Source organism: Phyllostomus hastatus, unplaced genomic scaffold, assembly GCF_019186645.2.
Source record: "Phyllostomus hastatus isolate PE091 unplaced genomic scaffold, TTU_PhHast_1.1 phas_scaffold_78, whole genome shotgun sequence".
In the NCBI taxonomy this organism is placed as follows: Eukaryota; Metazoa; Chordata; class Mammalia; order Chiroptera; family Phyllostomidae; genus Phyllostomus; species Phyllostomus hastatus.
Genome location: NW_025334041.1, coordinates 70,731,067 through 70,753,337, shown reverse-complemented (window position 1 = coordinate 70,753,337; position 22,271 = coordinate 70,731,067). Strand labels below are relative to the sequence as shown.

The following is a 22,271-nucleotide window of genomic DNA, read 5'->3' as shown; positions in this document are numbered from 1 at the left end:
AATACAAACAGCAACAAAAAGCCCCATGGGTGCTCAGTATCTCTTCCAACTTGAGCTCCTTACAGCATTTTAAAAAAGATTTTATTTATTTATTTTTAGAGAGAGAAGGGAAGGAGAGAGGGAGCAAAACATCCATGTGTGGTTGCCTCTCGCACACCCCCTACTGGGGACCTGGCCCGCAACCCAACCAGTGATCCTTTGGTTCACAGGGCTGAGCTCAATCCACTGAGACACACCAGCCAGGGCGAGCTCCTTAAAGCATTTTTATCTTTTTTTTTTAATCTTTATTCAAGGACATTTTGCAATGTTTTTGTTTTGTTTTGAGAGAGACAGAGAAAAAAAACATCAATCAGTTGCCACCTGACATGTCTGGACTGGGGCTTGAACCTGTAAGCTGGTGCCATGACCAGCAATCGAACCCTCAATCCTCAGGTTATAAGATAACGCTCAACCAACTAGGCCACACTGGACAGGGCAGCATTTTTTTTAATCTTAAAACCACTAATTCATATTCAGCATTTTGACTACAGCTCCTTAAATACATAGAGCACTCAAGCTGAAAGTGCTGCATAGAATTAGAGTCCTTCTTCTTTACATAAATTCTTTCACTGTGAAAATACAGAAAGTTTTGCCCTGACTGGTGTGGCTCAGTGGGTTGGGTGTCATCCCACAAATTAAAAGGTTGACAATTTGATTCTCAGTCAGGGCACATGCCAGGACTCAACCTTGAGTTGGGGGCTTCCAAGAGACAACCCCCATTGATGTTTCTTTCTCTCTTTCTCCCTCCCTTCCCCTCACCCTAAAAATAAATCTTTATTCTTATTTTTTAAATAGTTTGTTGATTACACTACTAGTTGTCACATTTTTTTCTCCCCTTTACCCCTCTGCCCTGTGCTCTCTCTAGCATCTCCCCCCACCACCCCTTAGTTCGTGTCCATGGGTTGTAAATATCAGTTCTTTGGCTTCTCCATTTCCTGTACTATTCTTAACCTCCCCCCATCTATTTTGTACCTACTAATTATGCTTCTTATTCCTTTGTTCTTTTCCCCCATTCTCTCCATACCCCATCCCTCCTGTGATCTCCATCTCTGTGATTCTGTTCCTGTTCTAGCTGTTTGCTTATTCTGTTTCTCAGTGGGGTTTTTTTTTTTTTTGGTTCAGTTGTTGATAGTTGTGTTTGTTGTCATTTTATTGTTCATATTTTTTCTTCTTAGGTAAGTCCCTTAAACATTTCATATAATAAGGCTTGGTGATGATGAACTCCTTTAACTTGACCTTATCTGGGAAGCACCTTATCTGCCCTTCTATTCTAAATGATAGCTTTGCTGGATAAAGTAATCTTGGATGGAGGTCCTTGCCTTTCATGACTTGGAATACTTTCCAGCTCCTTCTTGTCTGCAAAGCTTCTTTTGAGAAGTCAGCTGATAATCTTATGGGAACTCCTTTGTAGGTAACTGTCTCCTCTTCTCTTGCTGCATTTAAGATTTTCTCCTTGCCTTTAATCTTGGGTAATGTAATTATGATGTCCTAGATGTGTTCCTCTTTGGATCCAACTTCTTTTGGATTCTCTGAGCTTCCTGGACTTGTATGTCTATTTCCTTTGCCATATTGGGTAAGTTTTCTTTCATTATTTTTTTTTTCAAAGAAGTTTTCAATTTCTTGTTCTTCCTCTTCTAGCACTCCAATGATTTGGATGTTGGAATGTTTAGAGTTGTCCCTGAGGCTCCTAAGCCTCTCCTTATTTTTGTGAATTGTTGTTTCTTCATTCTGTTCAGGTTGAATGTTTATTTCTTCCTTTTGTTTCAAATCATTGATATGAGTCCTGGTTTCCTTCCCTTCACTGTTGGTTCTCTGTACATTTTCCTTTATTTCACTTTGCATAGCTTTCCTTTCTTCCTTCATTTTGAGGCCATACTTAATATTTCTGTGAGCCTCCTGATTACCAGTGTTTTGAACTCTGCATCTGATAGGTTGGCTATCTCCTTGTTGCTTAGTTCTTTTTCCAGAATTTCGATCTGTTCTTTCATTTGGGCCATATATCTCTGCCTCAAGCACCTGTTACATTGTAAGGACCAGAGCCTTAGGTATTTACCAGGGCCAGGCAACCCACTTGGATGCATGGTGGTGCTGTATTTGGGAAGGGGCAGAGAGGGAACAATGCCACTTTCTCGGCTCTTGCCCGGATTTCAGTCACTTCCCCCATTATCCACAAGCAAAATTGCACCCTTCTAGTGCTGGCTGCAGGGTGGGTGGGCTTGTGTTTGTTCTAGGATCCTCCAATGGACTCTCCTGTGATACCGGCAGTTTCTCCTGCCACCACAACCCACACAGATTTTTATAGCCAGAGGTTTTAAAGCTTTCTTTCCCAGCGCTGGAAACAAGGGCTGTGCTGTCTGTCTCACTCCCCAGTTGCTCCTCCCTGTTTATCTACATGCTAATGTGGGACTGCCTGGTCTGCCAGCCACAGTCTTGATACACATCCTCTCTACCCTAGCTGCTCATCTCCACCCTTCCTACCAGTGTAGATGAATGTTTCTTCTTTAACTCCTTGGTTGTTGGACTTCCATACAGTTCAATTTTCTGGCAGTTCTGGTTGTATTTTGTTTTTAAATTGGTTGTTGTCCTTCTTTTTGTTGTCCACAAAAAGAAGTATACCTACCTATACCTCCATCTTGGCTGGAAGTCCATTTAGCAAATATTTATTCATTAGCTTCTCAGTGGGGATACAATGGCAAATAAGAAAGAGACATGGTTTTCTGTGATGAAGTTTTCAATCTAGTGGTGGCAGAGACAGACATCAAAGAATCACAAAAATAAAATAACAACCATACAAGTATATGAAGAAGGTAAACAGTGCTATGAACACACACAGCAGGGAAAGTCTGGAAGGCTCTGAGGAAGTCATGAATGAAGTGAGATGAGGAGTTAGCCAGAGAGATGAAGGGTGGGGGAGTGACCACTGGCAAACAGGAAATAGGATGAGCAAAATTTCTGTGTAGGACTGAGACAAAGCCAATGTCACTGGATCATAAAGAAAAGGAGGGAGACTGGTTCAAAATTATCCTGGAGTCATAGGTGACAGTAGGATCATGCAGAGCTTTGAGCATTCTGAGAGAAATAAGAAAGCTCTGAAGTGTTTCCAGGAAAGAAAGTGATATAATAAGGCTTCTTTTCTTACTGAATGAAAAGGAGACCTACAGCGACAGAACAGGTGCAGGGAAGCAGCTGGGACTGCTACACTACAATAATCCAGTGGGAACCTAAAAGAATGGCAGGTACATGGAGATTCTGACACTAGCCACACCCACTGTCACTGATGGGAAAGCTTTTTCCTCGACAATGTTGAGGAAGAAAAAATTCGTTAAAAACAACAAATATTGAGAAGTAAATAGGCTATTATCCTCCAGGAAATCCTCCTTGAATATTACAAACATTCCCATGATTTATACCCTTATATCATTATTATCATTATTACTGCTGAGACCACTTCTTTTCATAGCGTCAAGACTTTCTTTAAAAATAGTAAGGATATGGCCCTGGCTAGTGTGGCTCAGTGAACTGAGTGCTGGCCTATGAACCTAAGGGTCATAGTTCTATTCCCAGTCAGGGCACACACCTGTGTTGTGGGCCAGGTCCCCAGTAGGGTGCATGTGAGAGTCAACCACACACTGATGTTTTTCTCCTTCTCTTTCTCCCTCTTTTCCCCCCTCTCTCTAAAAATAAATAAATAAAATCTGTTAAAAAATATTAAGAATATGAATGAATAATGAGTTAATTTTCTATGTCATACTAGCATATAATTCCAATCATTCCAGCCTCAAAATTTTCAAAGTATACATAGGTACATACATATGTATACATCCATATGCATATATGTGTACATATATACATGCACATATATATCAGCTGGTGTAGGTAATGCATATATTAGTAACATATTAATGAAACATCTAAATGTAAGCAATATGTTTTCCTGATGAACTTCCCAGTATAAATTTGGTGCAGAGTACACCATGAAGTTGTAAGTTAAAAGACCTTCTGAAGAAACAAAAAGAGTCCTTACAGGGAGACATATGCTTTTATTTAAACACATTTTCAGATAATAAGAAAGATTAAAAACAAATTAGCCACACATACATTCAACTAAAGACCTTGAAAATGGGAAAACCCAAAAGAAAAAGAAGAATGAAAATAATAAATATAAAGACAGAAATCAATAAAATAACAAAAGCAATAGAGAATGTAAATAAAACTTCAGGCTATTTTTTAGAGGCATAACCATCCACCACTCACTATCATACCAGTTGGTCTCAGTATCCTACTGTCATGCTAATATAGATATGAACAACAGAAAATGTAAACAATTATATTTCAGCTGTGCCTTTAAAAGAGGACAAGTTGCCCTCACCAGTGTGGCTCAGTTCATTGGGCACTGTCCTACAAAGTGGAAGGTCTCCCATTCAATTCCAGGTCAGAGCACTGGCCCCACTATGGGTTCAGTCCTGGGATGGGGCGTGTATGAGAGGCAACCAGTCAATGTTTCTCTTCCACATAGATGTTTCTCTTTCTCTCTCCCTTCCCCTCTCTCTAAAAAATAAACAAAATCTTTTAAGAAAAAATAAAAGAGAACAAGTTAAGCTTGCAAGACCAAATACTACCTGGAACAGAACTTTTAAAAACCTTGGAGCCATGAGAGGGTTATGGATACATGACTTTTAACAAATAATTTTAAAACAATGCTCAATAATTTTAGTCTACATTTTTGATGATCTAATTCTTTCACTATCTGTCTATCTTTGATTCCAGCTAATGTGTTCATAATTAAATAATTCTGAAGCAAAATAACATCTTGATTTAACTTTGCAGTAAAAAATAAACTAGTGTGATGATAATTAACAATTATTGAACACTTACTATGCTGCCAGACATGTTGAATCAGTTTATTTCATCACCATGTGAATTCTATGAAGTACTATTATTATCCTCACTAACCAGGTGAAGAAAGGAGACAAAGCTTAACTAGCTGCTAATAGATGGCATAGCTAGAACCCAAACCCTCAGCACTCTGATTCTCAGGCCCATAATCTTAACCACAAGGGTTTGTTCTTAGTAAGAACTTGCAAATAGCTAAACCACTTCATAGTAGCTGATGTAAAGAAGATTATTTAAGTCCTGGCTGGGTAGCTCAGTTGGTTAGTGTTGTCCCAATATAACAAGGTTGCAGGCTTGACCCCTGGTCAGGGCACGTACAAGAAACAACCAATGAATGTATAAGTGGAACAGTCAATCTATGGTTTTCTCCCTCTCCGCTCCCCTAAACATCAATTTAAAAAACAGATTATTTAAGAACATCACCATTTGGTAGACAGCATATGAGAGTATTTACTGTAAAATTCCACACTTTTATGTTTAAAATTTTTCATAATAAAATACTGGGAAAAGGAGATTTAATCAATGCACCATTTAGGTGGTATTTTAAGAGATGATACAAAGACTGTTAAGGTTTGGAAGCTGAATTTTCTAATATGCAAAAGTACATATAAATTACTTCCATTCCACAGGAGTTATTTTAATGATTGTCAGGAAATGGCAGCCACCAGATTGGTTGGATTGATAATGCAGAACCTGGAGGTTATATACAGGGTATTCTTTTTTTTTTCTTATTGAACAGCACTTTTAAGTGCTCAAAGAAAATCAGCCAAAAAGTTTTAGTCAAAATTTTTATGTATAGGTTTTTTTAAGAGGTGAAAAAGACTTAAATCACACAGGGATTAAAAAAAAAGGATCTTCCTATTTCATTTCAGGATCTTACACAAGCTAATAAAGAGTGGTTCAGAGTAGGGGACAGCCTATTAGGTGAAAGCCTCCACATCAAAGTCAGAAGGAAAGAAAAGAGGGGAATGCTGAAAGAAATGAAAATTGCTGTTATCACTAAGATTTGCCATTTAATTAAAACAAAAAGGGGCTAAGCACCAATATCCAGACAAGAGAACAGAATACTAACAAAGCTGCCAGAGCAGCAATTTTCACCTAAAGTTAAAGAAGACTCAAACCAAAAACAAAACAAAATAAGCAAACAAAACCCCCTCTTATTTAATGAGGACTCAGTGTTCTGACCCAGTGAAGTCACCTGAAACTGGAAATTAAAGTAGGAGTGTTAAACAAAACAATAACCAACAATAGAGTTCTTAAAAAGACTAATTCATGCTTTAAATTCATGGCATGTTAAAACTGAATACTGTACTTAAGAAGACATCATTCATAGTAGGATAGAATAGAAGCTCTAGAGCTGGAAAACTCTGGGTCCAAGTCCTACTTCTCAGTCTTAAAGTACCTATATGAACCTGAACAAATTATCTCATATCCAATGTTCAGTTTGTTCATCTACAAATGGGAATAACCATTTCACCACTGCAGTTAAGAACTAAGTGAGATCAGTTAGGTAATCACTTAACACTGTACCTAGCAGACAGCTCTCAACTAAAGTCCTTTTCTCTTATGATTTCCTTGAAATAGATACATTTGAATAAAATGGGTATGCTACACTACAGGTACTTTCATTGAAATTGGGGAAGGTTATAAATCCAAGAGACATGGATTCTAAAAGGAAATTTCCCATATTTTCCTTCAGAGAATAAATAACAATGAAAAACTATCCAAAACAAGGAAAAGCAGAAAGGAAGCTAGAGTGCACAACTCTGAAGTCTATTCATGAGGGCATTTCTATTTATCCTATCATTAAGCAACACAACAACAACGTGTGTGAAAGCTCCCCTATTTCCAGTCTCTTGAATGCAACAACAAAACACAAGACAGGATGTAATACCCAGTGTTCAGAGTGACTATAGTAACAACAAATATTCATGATGACACAAAGTAACTTAAAAAAGAAAAAAAAATCAGTAACTATCTATTTAGTAAGATAGGAAGGCACACCATGCATTTTATTTACAAAGAGTTCCTTATTAAGAGTTTAAAAATATATCCTTAAATTTGTATATTTGACATCATGAATGTAAAGCATTCCATTCCTCAAATATCCTTTATGCCATAAGCTGGGACAGACAAAACTGTGAACTCATTTGCCACACTTTTTTTTGAGATTACATTTACAAAATTTTACATTTCATTCACTCATCTCACTAAGCTAAAATTCGCTTACTTTCATTCCCTTTCAATTCATCCTCTTGAATTAGGCTCTTCAGAGAACAAGAAATTCAACAGAAACAAATCCCAGCAAACAAAATACCCTCAGAATCTGAAAGCCAGAAAGGAATCTTCCAGGTGTCATTATGTCAAACAAAAGCTTAGAAAGTTTTGATGGATGAATATACAACAACTGCATGAAATTGCTTCTGACTCATTATCTAAAAAGGACACTTGTTCTGTAAGTGTCCCACTTCTGAAATTAACAGATATAAGATTAACTATAACATGAGCTACTGGGGCTTCAGGATTTGAGAGTGATAGAAGTTTGTTTGTTTTTTAAAGCAAAATTAGGCTTTGGCTTAAGTGTTGAGCTAAAGCAAGGGTGTCAAACTCCTTTTCACTGGGGGCCATATCAGCCTCATGGTTGCCTTAAAAGGGCCGAATATAATTTTAGGACTGTATAAATGTAACTTAACTACTCCTTAAAGTTAAGCGAGAGCTCAGCTCTGCTGCTGGGTAGAAACAAGGTGCTGGGCCAGATAAAACAAGGTGGGGGGCTGGATGCGGCCCACAGGCCTTGTGTTTGCTACATGTGAACTAAAGCATGTTTCTCCATTGCGCCTCAGTTGGCTTCAAGTCACTTCTGGTGTCTCTTAATGTGACATGATCAGGGATTGCATGACCATTAGGTCAGTATTATCCAATCAATGTAACAAAGTCATATATAAAAAAGCCATGTCATCTGAATTTACTGTTAGTATACATACTCATTTTCTAAGTTAAGAGGGTGTTTCAGGTACCACTTAGAATGAGAATCTCCTTATCAGATGAAGTATAAATGTACATAAATGCAAGAGAAAAATGCAATTAATGATTATAGGAGCTACTTTATAAAGAATATAAATTAACAATTTTCACATAATCAAACAAAAATGGAGTAATAATATGAGTGATTATTACTAGAGTAATAGAGTCATAGTTAGCTGATGACTTCAGGAAAAATACATCCTTTTTGAACTGATAAATGAATAAAATTTAAGTTAAATATATGAAGCTGAATTATACAAATTTTTGTCATAACTCTAACTTTGTTCAATTATTTGGCATACTAGTATTCACAACATTCAACAAAATAACTTCTGAAGATAATGTATAATTTTTAATTATTTACTTCTATGAATCTTTTGAGAAAAAATCCTATTTGGGAATTTGTATCTTTCGTGTGAACTAAAAACAGAATGTTAATTTTGTTACCTCAAAATTTCATAAGAAAAAACTTCGAAGTTATATGCCACATATTCAATCATCTTTGCTCCAGATATTTAAAAAATATGTAAAAAAGAAAAGGTTAGTGGAAAAAAAGTTCCCCCTACTATCTTGTATTCCACTAATCTTAGTTAAAAGTGGCCCTCCAGTCAGTACCCGTCATGTGCACTATAGCAATCACAGGAGCAACCTAGCAACAGGCAGTGCTGAAAATTGTTTCTGTACTGTTACGTCCTATTTTTTAGATCAGATCACTAAAATTTCTAATAATAAATTATAATAATTTGAAGAATATTTAAGATTTATCCATATATGCCAGAAGATTAATATATGATAATGATACTGGCTTCAGCCCCAGCTTTGGTTAAATACTGATTTTTCACACTTGGACATTTGGCATTCAAAAAAATGTGTATTTGGTGCAATGTATTTATATACCCAAAAGATGTAGGTTACTTTGCCCTTTCATTTGCTTACCCAAACTGTAATTTTAAGCAGACTCCTATGTTCTCCAGGGGTATAGAAATCAACCCACAACTCCCTTTATAGGCTTAAGAGTAGAGGTTGTAAAGAACTCAACCCTACACACATACCAGTGATCTAGCACCTTTTATTGTCAACTGCTAGTAAGCAAGGAAAATACAAATGAAAGAGGTATCACTTCTCATGATCTCTATGCATTTTCAATGACTCCCCTTAACGGATTGAAACTTTTGTTTTTTTTGTAGCTAAAAATTTGCAGATCTAAGTCTGTTAAATTTATTTCATATTCTCTTTAAATAGGTGAAAATTATTATTCTTTATAAATTCAATGTTTTAGATCCAGAAAAACTGTCATATAAAATTTATAATGAACTAGGATGAATTTGCCTATGATCAAGTAATAGCTCAAAAAGAAAAAACACAAACCCAAGTGTCCAGATCCCAACCCAGCATCTGATACCAGATTTACTATCATGATTTACAATCACAAGACAGACTGATTCTCATTCAGATGTTTACTCACCTTGGACAAGTTATTTACCCTCTGAATCTGTTTCCTAAACTATTAATATCTGTTTGTCATATACACCAAATGAATTAAAGTATGTGAATTATAAACAGCAATATATGTAAAACATCGAGTATCATGAGTTCTAAACCTAGGTTCTTTATTTTTCTACCGCTTTTATAATATATTGTTGTTGATTTTCATAATGACTTTATGTATAATTTTAATGACAATAACTTAGGACTCCTTTTAAAAACTCCTTGGAATTTGTTTTGGTCATTTATTTGCCCCTCAAGAATGTGGCAAATGAAAGTGGCTTATGAATGTGGCAAGAATGTGGTTTATGAAAGTTTAAGTATTAAAACAGTTCATTTAAAGTGTTAAGTCATATACTCACAATATAAACAAAGCCAAGCTAATATATATAATTTTACAATAGAGAAAGATTGCTCTTTACCAAGAGTAATAATTGTTGAAACTGCTTTTGCTAAGGTCATCCAGTGACTACTATCTGGGTCATATATGACATCAGCAGTCAACTAATACCTTCCAGGACCCAAACATCTCAAAAAAGATACTGGAAATAAGAACGCCCTCAGAAAGTTCAACCATAAATCCAAAACAAGATGAACCAGAACAGAGATTAGGAAGTCAGACACATGCAACAAAATAAAAGATGACTGACTAAATGTAAGATATTAACTTGCAATGAAAAGAAATTTATCTATCAGAGAGGAGGGCTGGTTAGCAACAGAAGTCATGAAAAAGAAAACATGGAGACAAATGTGGCCAGTGCCCACAGGAGCATGCCCAGGAGAGAGGACACCCTATAAGGCAGATAGATACAAAAATCTGCTTGGTGAATGTATTCTGGAGATGGAAATATCACTTTATCTGAGTCTGGTGCCATTTAAAATTATAGTCACTTATAATCAACTGCCTTGTTCTAATCCTATGTCTTGTTTGTTAGGCAACTTTTAGTAATTGGTTTTCCAGGTATTATTCTATATAAGAAAGAACATACTCCCTAATGCCAACATCTAATCCTCATTTTACATGACCAAATTGGCATTCTGATATGTACACATACACAATCTCTTGTGATGGTGATGTTTTTCCCTCAATAAAAGTTTCACCTCTAGCAGATTGAGTTCCCACTGATTTACTGTGACCTTGGAAAAATTTATCAGTCTCTTAGTGTCTGCTTCCTTGTTTGTAAAGATGGGGAATACTTCCCATAGTTGTTGTGAAAATTAAATAATTCGAAAATACTTAGAACCTGTCATATAGTAAGCACCAAACAAATGTTAGCCATTGGTATTTATTTTTGAGCATGAATTAACATACTGAGGTCTGACTAGCTCTGATCAGTTTCTGAACCTGAAAAAGTAAAGCAGGGCCACTGTGTTGTACAACTCCAGGGACATCTAAAAACGAAAGAATATGCTGACAGCAAGGAGAGGCTTGACCTGGTGAATTCAAACCATCTCTGTGAGGTTTTTTGGTAGTCAAATTGCTTGTCTGTCCAGGTGAAAACATAACTTCGTTGTGTAACAAGGGGTCACCAACTCAAATTCCTAAGTGGCTAGGCAGGTCGCCTAATGAGTGAAGATGACTTTGCTTGAGGGCTGAGTTTGCAGACTAAGTATGAGTGATAGGACTGTGAAGGTTGGAGACACAAATCAAGCCTGATGGCATTCAATCACAAGTATTTTTAGGCATTCTGTTCAGCAAACCACAATGTGGGCAGATATTACAGGCCTGAAGACCACAAGTTTGCATATCCTGTAGCACTCTTTCATTCAAACTTTTAAATGTCCTAATTTAGTATACTCTTACTTTCCTTTACCTACTCTGTGACCATCCCTTGTCCTTGGTTTCTAGAAAACTCCTATCTTCTTTCTGGTCTCCTCCACAAACCTGGGTGATGTCATCATTTCAACTAATATGTCTGCTGAAAACTCTCTGATCTTTATCTCTATTTCTATTAACTTTAAGAAATATTTCATGAATTTTGCCTCTTAATCTGCTTTCTCATTGCCAATGCTGTTGACCAGGAGCTCATCACCCAACTTCTAGACTTTTATGGTAGTTCTGACTCACTCCTTTCTTTCATGCTCTACATTCATCCAGCAGGAAATCCTATTGGTTCTACCTCAAACCATATCTGAAATCCAACAATTTTCACCACCCTGGCCTAAACCATCATAACCTGTCATTAAGGTTACTGCAGCAGCTTTCTCATTACCACTCTTACTAAAGAGTAACACCTCCTCTGTTCAAATCCTCCAGTGGCTTCCACCCCACTGAGTGAAATCCAAGTTCCTTACAATGGCTTACAAGGCCCGCACAATCACCCCGTTGTCCCATCTAACTTCATCTCTTACAGCTCTCCCCCTTCTTTGTTCTTTTCTGTAGCTACACTGCACCCTTGTTTTCCCCTAAATGACATTAGGTTCCTTCCCAGCTCTGGGCTTTTTCCACTTTCTGTTCCCCTTATCTGGAATGCTCCTCCCCTACATGTACTGGCCAGAATTGTTTCCTTTTCAGGGTTTTGCTCAAATGTTACTTTTCCAGTAAGTGCTTCCTTCAACACCCTATTTAAAATAGAAATACCCTTCCCACACCCATAGGATGCTCCATCTCCATTTATGCTTTATCATCTAACATGTTTTTTATGTTTATTGCCTCTTTCTCCAAAGAAAATGTAAGCTCCATTAGGTAAAGAATTTTATTATTTTCCCTAAGCCCAGAACAATATATATTTAAATATTAGGTGCTTAATACATAATGAAAGTGATTGAAAGCTCCCTAACTTGTCATATTCTACTGATTGCTCTTTCAGTAGTCAACTTTCTCCTAGTCTCAAGGTACCATATCCCAAAATACATCTGATCATTCTCCTGCTTAAAAAACTTTGTCAGTATCTATACATCCTTCAGGGTCTGACTCTTAATTCATTTAAGCCTTTTCCTCATTGCCTAAAATGTATTGTACATGCTCCACATGCTAACACTTTTACCATCCCTGAGTCTACCATTTCATTTCTCCATGCTTTTCACATATTTCTGCCTTTGCTTGGCCAAAACTTGTTCACACTCCAGACCTAGCTATCCCACAATGCCTCCCTGATGCTCCCACCTATGCCACCACTGCATTCAGTTTGCGCTTCCATTATACATGGTGCTATCATTAGGTATTCACCAATCTGTTTTTTCTACTAAATCATAAGATTCTGGAGAGCAAGTTCAGTGATGTTGTATTCAGATTTGTTTCCCCAGTGCTTAACACTATACTTGGCACAGAAATGTCTGTTGAATGAAAATTTAACAAATGAAATTTAAAGGTGAACGAAATAATTTTTCTCTAAGAGGCTAGGAAAAGAAAAATGTCTTCCTAAGAGTCAAAGTACTTTCCAACATCAAACCTGAACATGATGTCTGAGGGGTTTTTTTTTGTTTTTTGATAAAGAAAAACTCAACCTGATGTTTTAATAACAGTTAAATTAGCAGATTCAGGAATCAAAAATATATTGATAGTTTCAGTTTTGCAAGATGAAAAGAGTTCTGGAGATTGGCTGTACAACAATATGAATGTACTTAAGACCACTTAACTGCACACTTAAAAATGGTTAAGATGGTAAATTTTATGTTACGTGTATTTTACCACAATTAAAAATACAATTAATTAATTAATTGCCTAGTGAGGGAAGACATTTACTTCAGTAAACATACTAATTTACAAACCAGATATAGTGTAGAGCATCAAGTAAACTCTAATGTAAGAAGGTGCATCTGCAATTTAATTAAAATTACTGACATATTAAAGTGAGAAGGGAAATTGGAAGTAATGTAATTCAACTATCTGATTTCACAAACAAGAAAAATAATCACAGAAAAGAGAAGAGCATTAACCAAGTTAGAGGAAAAACTAGGATCAGAATCCAGGCTTTATTCAGAATGCAAGACTCTCCTAAAACACAAGCACATTATAATCCCAAGCAATTCCAAAAGTGAAGGCTAGCACTTACTGCATTACTTGCCTATGAAAATTTAATGAAAAGTGAAAATAATACTGCAGAGAGTAGTTGGCATAGCTGGGTTTTTATCTAGGTTCTATCTGTTGGATCTCAAACAAATACAGCACACTGTAATGCTACCCCATCTCATGGGATTAATGTGAGAATCAAATGAAAGCCCTATTCCAAATGAAAAGTATAATTATCTCCTCCATCCTCATTCCTCCAGATTCTCCAAGTCTCTCGGCAAGCCTCCCATCATTCTGCTGTGGGGGGTGACGGAAAGGAGATGGGGTGTAACCCCTACCGTTTTGACTAGGTGGGGTTCTCTTGTTCTTATTTTACGTAAGAAAGCCAAGTGGGAGAGGAGGGGAAAAAGGTAGGAAGGTTGCTCTTAATGAGCAAAGAATAACCTCTTACTGAAAGAAACAATTATCCATACCTCCTATCAATTAAAGACTCTGAGAATCATATGCTCTTTATACTGTTCATGTCAAAATTATCTTCTTCCCCAGTGAAGTCCTTGTAAAACTTTATAACTTTAGTACATTTCAGAAAATTGTACAATAGTTATTTGGATATACATTTATCTTTCCTACTCCACTGCAGATGTGTCAAAGCAAGGGCTCAGTATTTAGCCTTTAGGAGTTGTTTGTGAATTGTCTTACTTGGATCAACATTCAGCTGCAATACAAAGCCAGGTGGCTGGAGTTGTGCCTATAAGAACTGGATGAAAACGAAGACTGAATGAAAAAGGAAACAAGCATTTTATCCTCCTTTGACTTCCCCCAACCTCTATTATTTATTTCTAAAGGCCTAGTCAGAAGTCCTCCACGAACATTCTACATTGCCACATATTTGTATTTTTATATGAATAATACTTTATAAACAGTGTTTTCACTCTAGACATGAAAATATTTAAAGGAAAGTACACCAAATGGGTAATTTTTTAAAAAGCTAACTTATTTGGTAAACAAATCTTGTGCAAAATATTCACCATATAAAACATGTGCACAAAAACACTTTTTTAAAAAACATGTGCATTATGTGACTATCCATTCACATTCAGAATCTCATTCAAATGAAAACTATATTTTAATTTGTAGACTCAAAGCCGTTATAAATAAAAATCATAGGTATAACTTTTTTCCTGCACTCACAATATACATTAGTTTTCAAGAACATCAAAAAAAGAATATCCTGGAGACAAAGCCTATCTCCAAATACCAGAATTCATATACCTTCACCACCTAATTCACAGAAACTTTTAGTGCAGTATAAAATAACTATAATATAGATGCAAGAATATTTAAGGATTCCACGGATTGGTGCATTTTTTCCCAAATTTCTTCAGAATCACCAGGGAAGCTTATTAAAAATACAGATTACCAATATTCTCCCCTAGAGATTCTGATTCAGTTCCTCTGGGCAAGACAAAAATCTTTATTCCTCCAAGCAATTCAATTATTAAGTTTGGAAAGTAGTGATCTAGTATAGTTCTCAAATTAGCAGTTATTAGAATAATTTGAGCTTTTAAAAACCTTAAAACTTAGCCAGAGGCTCAGACATGGCAATGACATCACCACTTTTTAGAAGTTCCCCAGAGACATTTGAGAACCAGATCTTGCAGAATTGGAAAAATTCTTGTATAACTCTCTTACTAGTTAAGAAAGTAGGCTTGCTCAACTTCACAAAACTAAGTGGAGCTAGAACCATTTTTCCTGACTCCCGGTTCACTGTATTTTGATGTAGTTGTTTTGTTTTTCATGTTAAGTTGACCAAACCAAAAAAAGACAAAAGTGTGAAAAAATAAACTATCTCTTTTTGCCTCATAATACCACTTAACAACTGAATAAATTAAGATGGAGCAAATGTCGTTGCTTCAGAAATCACTAGGAAATATTTTCTTAGTCCTAATATAAAACAAAAAAGACTAAATATCACTACTACATTTTAAATTCTTACCAAGCTGTTAACATATCTTACAAAGAATTCTTTAAAAATTTCTTTTTAACTTCTAATTGTTTCAAAACTTCCAATTATTTTTAAAGTCTGGCATCACAGTTCCTTACTAGTAAAGTTATTTTGACACCTGAATTTGGTGACATGGTTTTCTCAGTACACAGACTGCGTAATTCTATATATTGAAGTGCCCTGTGAACTAACAGAAAACAGATTTTCTTCTTCCACACACACAAAAATGAATTGTAGCCTCCATTGGCAAAACCTCATCACCGGTTTGTCCAGATATTCAGAGTGGAAAACTTCTCAAGACATTAGTTAACCTATTCCAACCATTTTCTCATTTTAGTAACAAGATATGTAAAAACAACATGAAAAACATGTCAAGTGCAAGCTTACATACTCATAATTTTAAGTTGTTTTTTTTTTTGCTAAAAACTACTACATGTTTAATGCTTTCTGGTGATCTACTCCTATTAGTTCAGTATCAAAGTTGTCAAAGTATCATTTTTATCCCTCAAGGTTGCCAGATATTTAGGTATTTCAAATTTCCAAGTGTTTGTGATTTCTGCTTCTGGGCTTTTTTTTTTTAAGTGTTTGGAATGCTTTACAAAAAGCAGACCACATTACTCCACAGGTACAATATCTATACAGCCTATAGTACAACGTGTACTTTTGATTACTTAATTCCCAAAGGAGTAATTGCCAGGTTCTAGATTTCTAAATATTCTACATAAGAGTCAGATGCAATGGGTTTTGCAATCACATTTAATGGATTCTAGCAATATCAAGGAAAGCTCTCTTTTTCTTAACCATTAAAATATCAATGTTCAGGCATGTACTGCTTAACAAAGGGAATGTATTCTCAGAAATGCGTAGTTACGTGATTTCATCACTGTGTGAACATCAGGGTACACTTACAGAAACCTAGATGGTGCAGTCTGCTACTGTAACTGTATGTGCTGCATTTCTACAGGACTGGCAGTGCTGTGGGTCTGTTTACACCAGCATCACCACAAACAAGTGAATAGTGCCTTGTGCTAAAATGTTAGAACAGCGACAGGTCACTGGCCAATAGGAATTTTTCAGATCCATTACTGTGTAATCCTATAGGACCTCCGTGGTATATTTGATCCATTCTTGACCCAAACGTCATCCCCCGCCACCCCCCATCCCCCGCATAACACTGTAAGCTAAAAATCTAATCAAAACTTTAATATGCTGTTCAAGCTATTTAAAATCTGTAAATACCCCAAACCATTAAATGGAACCAAGAGTATGCCTATATGAAGGCATAGCAAAATCTAAAGAATCAGAATCTCAGTTAAATGTTCGAGTGATACACGTATTTACAAATTTGGGCTAGATGGGGAAATCCACGGACCTTCCACTAAGTGCTACAGTAAGGTTGGCAGAGCCTAAGTATTTGTGTTAACATTTTAAACTTGTATTTGCCATTTCAAGTACATGGCATTTCGGGTTGCTTAAATATTTCCTAAAAACAAAACAAAAACAAAAAACAAAAACAAAAAAACCCAAACATGTTTATTTTTCGGTAGGTGCTAGGGTACCAGTCAAAGACAACACCAGTTATTACCAGTTCGTGCCTGGTCCTGTCTGGCCCTGGCCCGCAGCCCCAGCCCGGGGCGGGGGTCGCACGTGCGGCGGGCGGGGCGGGAGGCCGGAAGGACCCGCGCGGTGGGCAGGGACGGGACAGGACGGGAGGGGGCCAGCCTCCCCACGGCCGCCAGCCCGGCCTTCCAGGGCGCCGTCCAGCGCGGCGGCCCGGAGACACCTCGGTCATGCAGGGCCCGCCCGCCCCCGCCCAGCCCTCTCCTCCGACACACAGACAGACAAGGTTCCGACCTGCCGCGCCCTGCGTGTTCACAGTCTGTCATGTTTGGTCAGGAGCGGGGCGGGGCTGCGGGCCGGTCTGCGGGGCACAGGACCCCGGCCGCCCGCCGTGACGAGGCGGTAAAAACTCACGGTTACTAGTGAGCGACACAGACACAGACTTTCCAGTCTGTTAACAACCACGCCAGAGAGATGGGCTCTCTGCAAACACGGGGCGCGGCCGCAGCCGACGCCGCCGCGCTAGTCTCTACTCGCCGCCGGCGGCCGAGGCTCGGAAGCGGGCGGGCGGAAGCGCCGCGACGCGGGGGTTTGGACAATGGCCGCAGTGGTGACTGCTCCTCACCGACATGGCGGCCCCGGGACGGCGCTCGACAAGATGGCGTCGCACACCAGCCCGGGGCTAGAGGCGCAATATCCCTCCGCGCGCCCCGCCCACATACCGCAGCACGTTGGCCATTGGATGAGGCGGCCGTCGGTAACTTCAGGGGTGGGTTCCCAGCCTTCGTGAATCCGCGGAGGCGGCTCGGTTCGGGTTGCGACGTCCGTCTAGAGGCGACCTCCGCCCGTGGGTTGGTGTGGCTTTCGTCTCAGGGCAATCAGGGACGCTGCCTACCAAAGTTTGCGGAGGCCCCTAACAAACGGCTTCTGAAGCCGTTCGCCGGTGTGGGTTACTTGGGGTAATAAAGATCGCGCACTGTTTACTGTTTTTTAAAATAAAATCTGTTGCTTAAATGATGGAGAAATGTACTTTCTCCTTAAAAGTTATAGTGAGCCTCTCTTTTTCTAATGTTTAGTGTTCCGGATCGCGTTTTGGGGAAAACAGCTTGGCTTAGTTCTGGAGGAAGATACCTTGATTTAGATGGTGGACTTCATGGTTGATCCTCCCAAATACCTGATTTCCTTTGTCTCTGCTTAGTGTGAATGAAAAGGGGCTACAGTAGGCCAGATGAGCTCAGGGGAGCCGCCTGGCAGGCTGGTGACCGAAAGTAGCTATCCAGGAGGGTCTGATCACAAATTGCTAACTGGGCAGGTCATGGCAGGTCGTCACGTTACAAGCCTGCAGCTTTCTTAGCAACTTCATTCTTTGCCTTAAGTGAGCCCTGTTCATTGTTCTTATGCATCTAGGATAACACGCTTTTAAAGGGTCAGGGTAATTTTCTTTTCCAACACCCCCACTGGCACCAAAGCAGACCATGAAACTCCTTGTTGTTACCTTGCCCATTTACTGACTGTAAATGTTCAATGTTAATTACCCCATACCCAACCGTGTAAAAAAGTTATGTATCTACATTTTGCTTTTTATCCAATTCTAATGATTTCAGTGCTTATCTTTCTCCCGCCTCCCTAATTTACCAACAGTGGATTTTGTGTACCTTATAATTTTCTCCTTTGCTTCTATTGCATAAAAGGGACGGGGAAACTGCCATTCTCCAGACTCCTTTTATACTAGTCGTAGCTTCCTCTTCCTGTGAAAATTACATCAGTACTGAGCTCAAATATTCCCCTTTCAAGATGACTTCCCAACCACACAGGCTGTCTTTTGAATCTTATTAGTTCTTGGTACTTCTTAATGAGCTTTTTGCCTAAAAGTGGGGTTTAACCCCATTGTATGACAAAACAAGTCACCTAAGCCGTCCGCACCTGTTTCCTCATCTAGAAAATGTTGAATACCACCTGTAGTACGAGGCCTGCCATTCTGTGAGCAATAGGTGGGTTGAATATGAAATAGGCCTGGTGCAGAGCAAGCGCCCAAGTCAATGGTAGCTACTGGGGTTTCGATTCAAAGGAGAATCCTAAAGACCAAGCCTAAAAACTATAGCAAATATTTTTTAAAAACGGGTCGTAAGGCACAAGAATATGCACAGACTTAGGGCGGTACTAGCGCGGGACCCTGGGGGATGGTAGAGCGCATGCGTAGTGGGGCTAGACTCGGTGGCCCAGAATGGGCGGGTAGCGCATGCGCCGGAAGCATTCGCGACTCTCATCACTTCTCTTTCCGCTCCCCCAGCTGCGGGACCCTGGACAGGAGGATGGATTTTGAGAATCTTTTCTCCAAACCTCCGAACCCGGCCTTGGGCAGTAAACTGCCCACGGGCTCCGATGCCATGGACTCCGACAACAGGTGATGCCCGATGTTTTCGGTCTGAACGCCGGGGCCCTAGCGGGTTCCGCCCCCTCGCGCTTTCGGTGGGCTCGGGACTGTGCAGGGCCTGGGGATATACGGGGCTCGGGGGCCTCTCGGACGTGGGGCGATGGTGCCGGGCGGGTGCGCGGGTAGAAACCGGAGGTGCGGCTCCCTACCTGAACGAGAGGGCGTCGGAATGCTCCCCTCCTGTTCCTCGGGACCTGTGACCCTATAGCACGTGTGAGCTGCTGGAAGACAGAGATCACCTGTCATTTTTCACGGACACGTGCTAGGCACTTTTTTTTTGTAGAAAATGCCAAACCGTCAATTCACCAAGCGGTGAAGAATAAGGAATGAATAGTATGCTTTTAGTCCACTGATCAGCATCAAAAGACCCTTAAAACCATCGTAAATCAGCAAACACCATTTAGATATATTTACTAAACAGGAACTGAGGCCGCTAGCCAAATGGCGCTAATTTATTGATCTCGTTCTTGGGGACGAGAATAGTTACACTTAAATATTCATTCACTCTTTTCCCTGTGATTTTGAAATGCTAAAAACCCACCTTATCTTCTAAACCTACATGTTTGCCACAATTTCCCTAGGCCAAAACCATAACACTGCCTTTATTCCTTTATTCCTCACATCTGCAATAAATCTCTTAATCTGGTTGATTTATCTCCGTAACACTCCAATCTTTTCGTTTCTCTCTGTCTCACAAACCTTAACTGGAACTATTGCTTTAATTCAGGCTCCCATTTAGAGCTTTACCTTGGTACTTTACAGAGAATGTCGTTTAATCTTAACCTTCAAGAGAAGATATTTTCACTTTTGTAGATGAGAAAGTTGAGACACAGAGATGATAAATAACTTGCCAAGATTACACAATGTAACTAGCAAAAGTAGGATTAAGTTACTTAGTCTTACTCAAGGACCCGTGATTTCATCTCTGTGCTTCTAGGGCACAATGGCTTAAATAAGACCTATAAATATTAAAAAGAGACAAAGACATTTACAGATGATAGGGTCATCTACAAAGGAAAAGCAGAGGAATCAATAAACTATCAAAATACATAAGAGAAATCAGCAAGGTGAATCACAAAAAAGACAGCGACATATAAAAAAACCAGTAGCAGCCATCAGTTTGAAAATTTTACTAAACTACTTTTATGACATTCTTATGACAATTTTGGATATTTCCCAAAATGTCAGCTGAAGAATGATATTGCATTATGGTTTTGGTGAGCACCCGTGAACTGTTACTCATTCATATCCTTTGCCTATCTTTCTCTTTAAAATTTTAGGATTTCTAGTCTGCAGATATGTACCCCCAATTTGTTATTTATCTTTTGGCTTTGCCTATGGCATTATTTTCAATGCATAAAGGTTTTTGTTTTAAATGGGTTTTTTCCTGGTAATTTTATTATGGAACTACTCATTTATTGAACACCTGCTAAGTACAGGACATTATTTAGGCCCTGGGAATATAGCAATAAACAAAAGAGATTAAAAAGGTTTGTACTCATGAGATTTATATTCTTGGGACACAGACAAATATATAAATGTATAACAGGTGCTCAAGTAATGTAATTCTGTTCAATGTCTTTTAGTTCTAATGTTGATAAGATGCCTTAGGAACCTAACTTTTGTGTATATTATTAGTTAGCCTATGGTAAAATTGGTTTAATTACTGCATGGGAGTTTAGGTGATCAGTGCCATAGAGCAAATGAAAGAAGGGTAGTTGGATAAGAAGGGAGGATAAGGATGGGCCCTGGCTGATGTGGCTCAGTGGCTTGAGTGCCAGCCTATGAAGGGGGGGCGCTGGTTCAATACCAGTTGGGGCACATGCCTGAGTTTTGGGCCATGTCTCTGGTGGGAGGCATGCGGGAGGCAGCCACACATTGGTGTTTCTCTCCCTCTCTTTCTCCCTTGCTTCCTGCCTCTAAAAATAAACAAATAAATAAATGAATTTTTAAAGAAAAGGATGGGACGGTGGGAAGGATGTAGGTATTTCAAAGAAGGTAGTTAAGGAAAGCCTCACTAACAACATCAATAAGTAATATTTGAGTAGGGACCCGAAGGAGGTGAGGGAGGTTGATGTTTAGTAGGAGAGTGTTCCATATACAGGGCCTGAGGTGCAGTGAGCTTGGTGTGATTGGGTGGTGGGAGCAAAGTGGCCAGAATGATGAGTGGAGTAAGAGTAGTCAGACTTGAGTGGTATTGGGTGGGTTAGGGGAAGCTGATCCTGCAGGGACTTGTAGGTTCCATTATAAGGATGTTGGCTTCTACCCTGAATGAGCTGAGAGGCCATTGGAGGGCTTTCAGCAGAAAAAGACAGTTTAGCCAGGTCATTCTGTATGTGTTGAGAGTAGAATGTAGATGAGCAAGAGTAGCTTGCATCATAGTATTAGTGGCAAGAAGTGGTCAAATATCGATATATTTTAAAAATAAAACGATGTCCTCATGGATTGGATGAGGGATATGAGAGAAGTCAAGGTCAACTTCAGGGCTTTTGGTCAGTATCATTAGAAGTTTGGAGTTGGAGTTTAAGATAGCAGAAAAATTAGATAAAAGTTCAGTTTTGCATGTATTAAGATTATGTCTAATAGACACCAGGTGGATATGTGAGTAGGGAGTTGGCTCTGCCTGCCTGGGTTTCAGTCTTAGCTCCACCATTTACTAGGTCTGTGATTTGTTACATAAGCTTTACATAATTCAGTTTTCTCATCTGTAAAACAGGCTTTTAAATAGTAGTATGTATGCCATAAGGTTCTTGTGATATGTGTAATGTCTATGAGACAGTGCCTGGCACAGAGTAATCAATCATAATGCAAGTATTAGCTGCTGTTGTCATTATTGTGCTGCCAAAGGATAGGTTATTTTTTGCTCCCTGTGATTCATT

At 38.8% G+C, this 22,271-nt stretch overlaps 2 protein-coding genes across 8 annotated transcripts in view; one reads left to right on the top strand and one right to left on the bottom strand.

Moving 5' to 3' along the window:
• Positions 1-17,389, bottom strand: part of ZC3H6 (zinc finger CCCH-type containing 6) — a 59,231-nt gene extending 41,842 nt beyond the window's left edge. For both annotated transcript variants that reach the window (XM_045827199.1, XM_045827200.1), the window contains exon 1: positions 17,253-17,389. In XM_045827199.1, coding sequence (XP_045683155.1) covers positions 17,253-17,284 — 32 coding nt within the window. In that variant the 5' untranslated portion in view covers positions 17,285-17,389. The remainder of the gene's footprint in view (positions 1-17,252) is intronic.
• A 19-nt stretch (positions 17,390-17,408) lies between these two features.
• The window catches only part of ZC3H8 (zinc finger CCCH-type containing 8), a 29,529-nt gene continuing 24,666 nt past the window's right edge, over positions 17,409-22,271 (top strand). Inside the window, exons 1-2 of one of the 6 annotated variants that reach the window (XM_045827201.1) lie at positions 17,409-17,727; positions 19,249-19,362. In XM_045827201.1, coding sequence (XP_045683157.1) covers positions 17,433-17,727; positions 19,249-19,362 — 409 coding nt within the window. In that variant the 5' untranslated portion in view covers positions 17,409-17,432. Of the gene's footprint in view, positions 17,728-17,749; positions 17,918-19,248; positions 19,363-22,271 lie in introns of those variants that run through there. The other 5 variants (XM_045827203.1, XM_045827205.1, XM_045827202.1 and 2 more) reach the window with 5 other exon arrangements.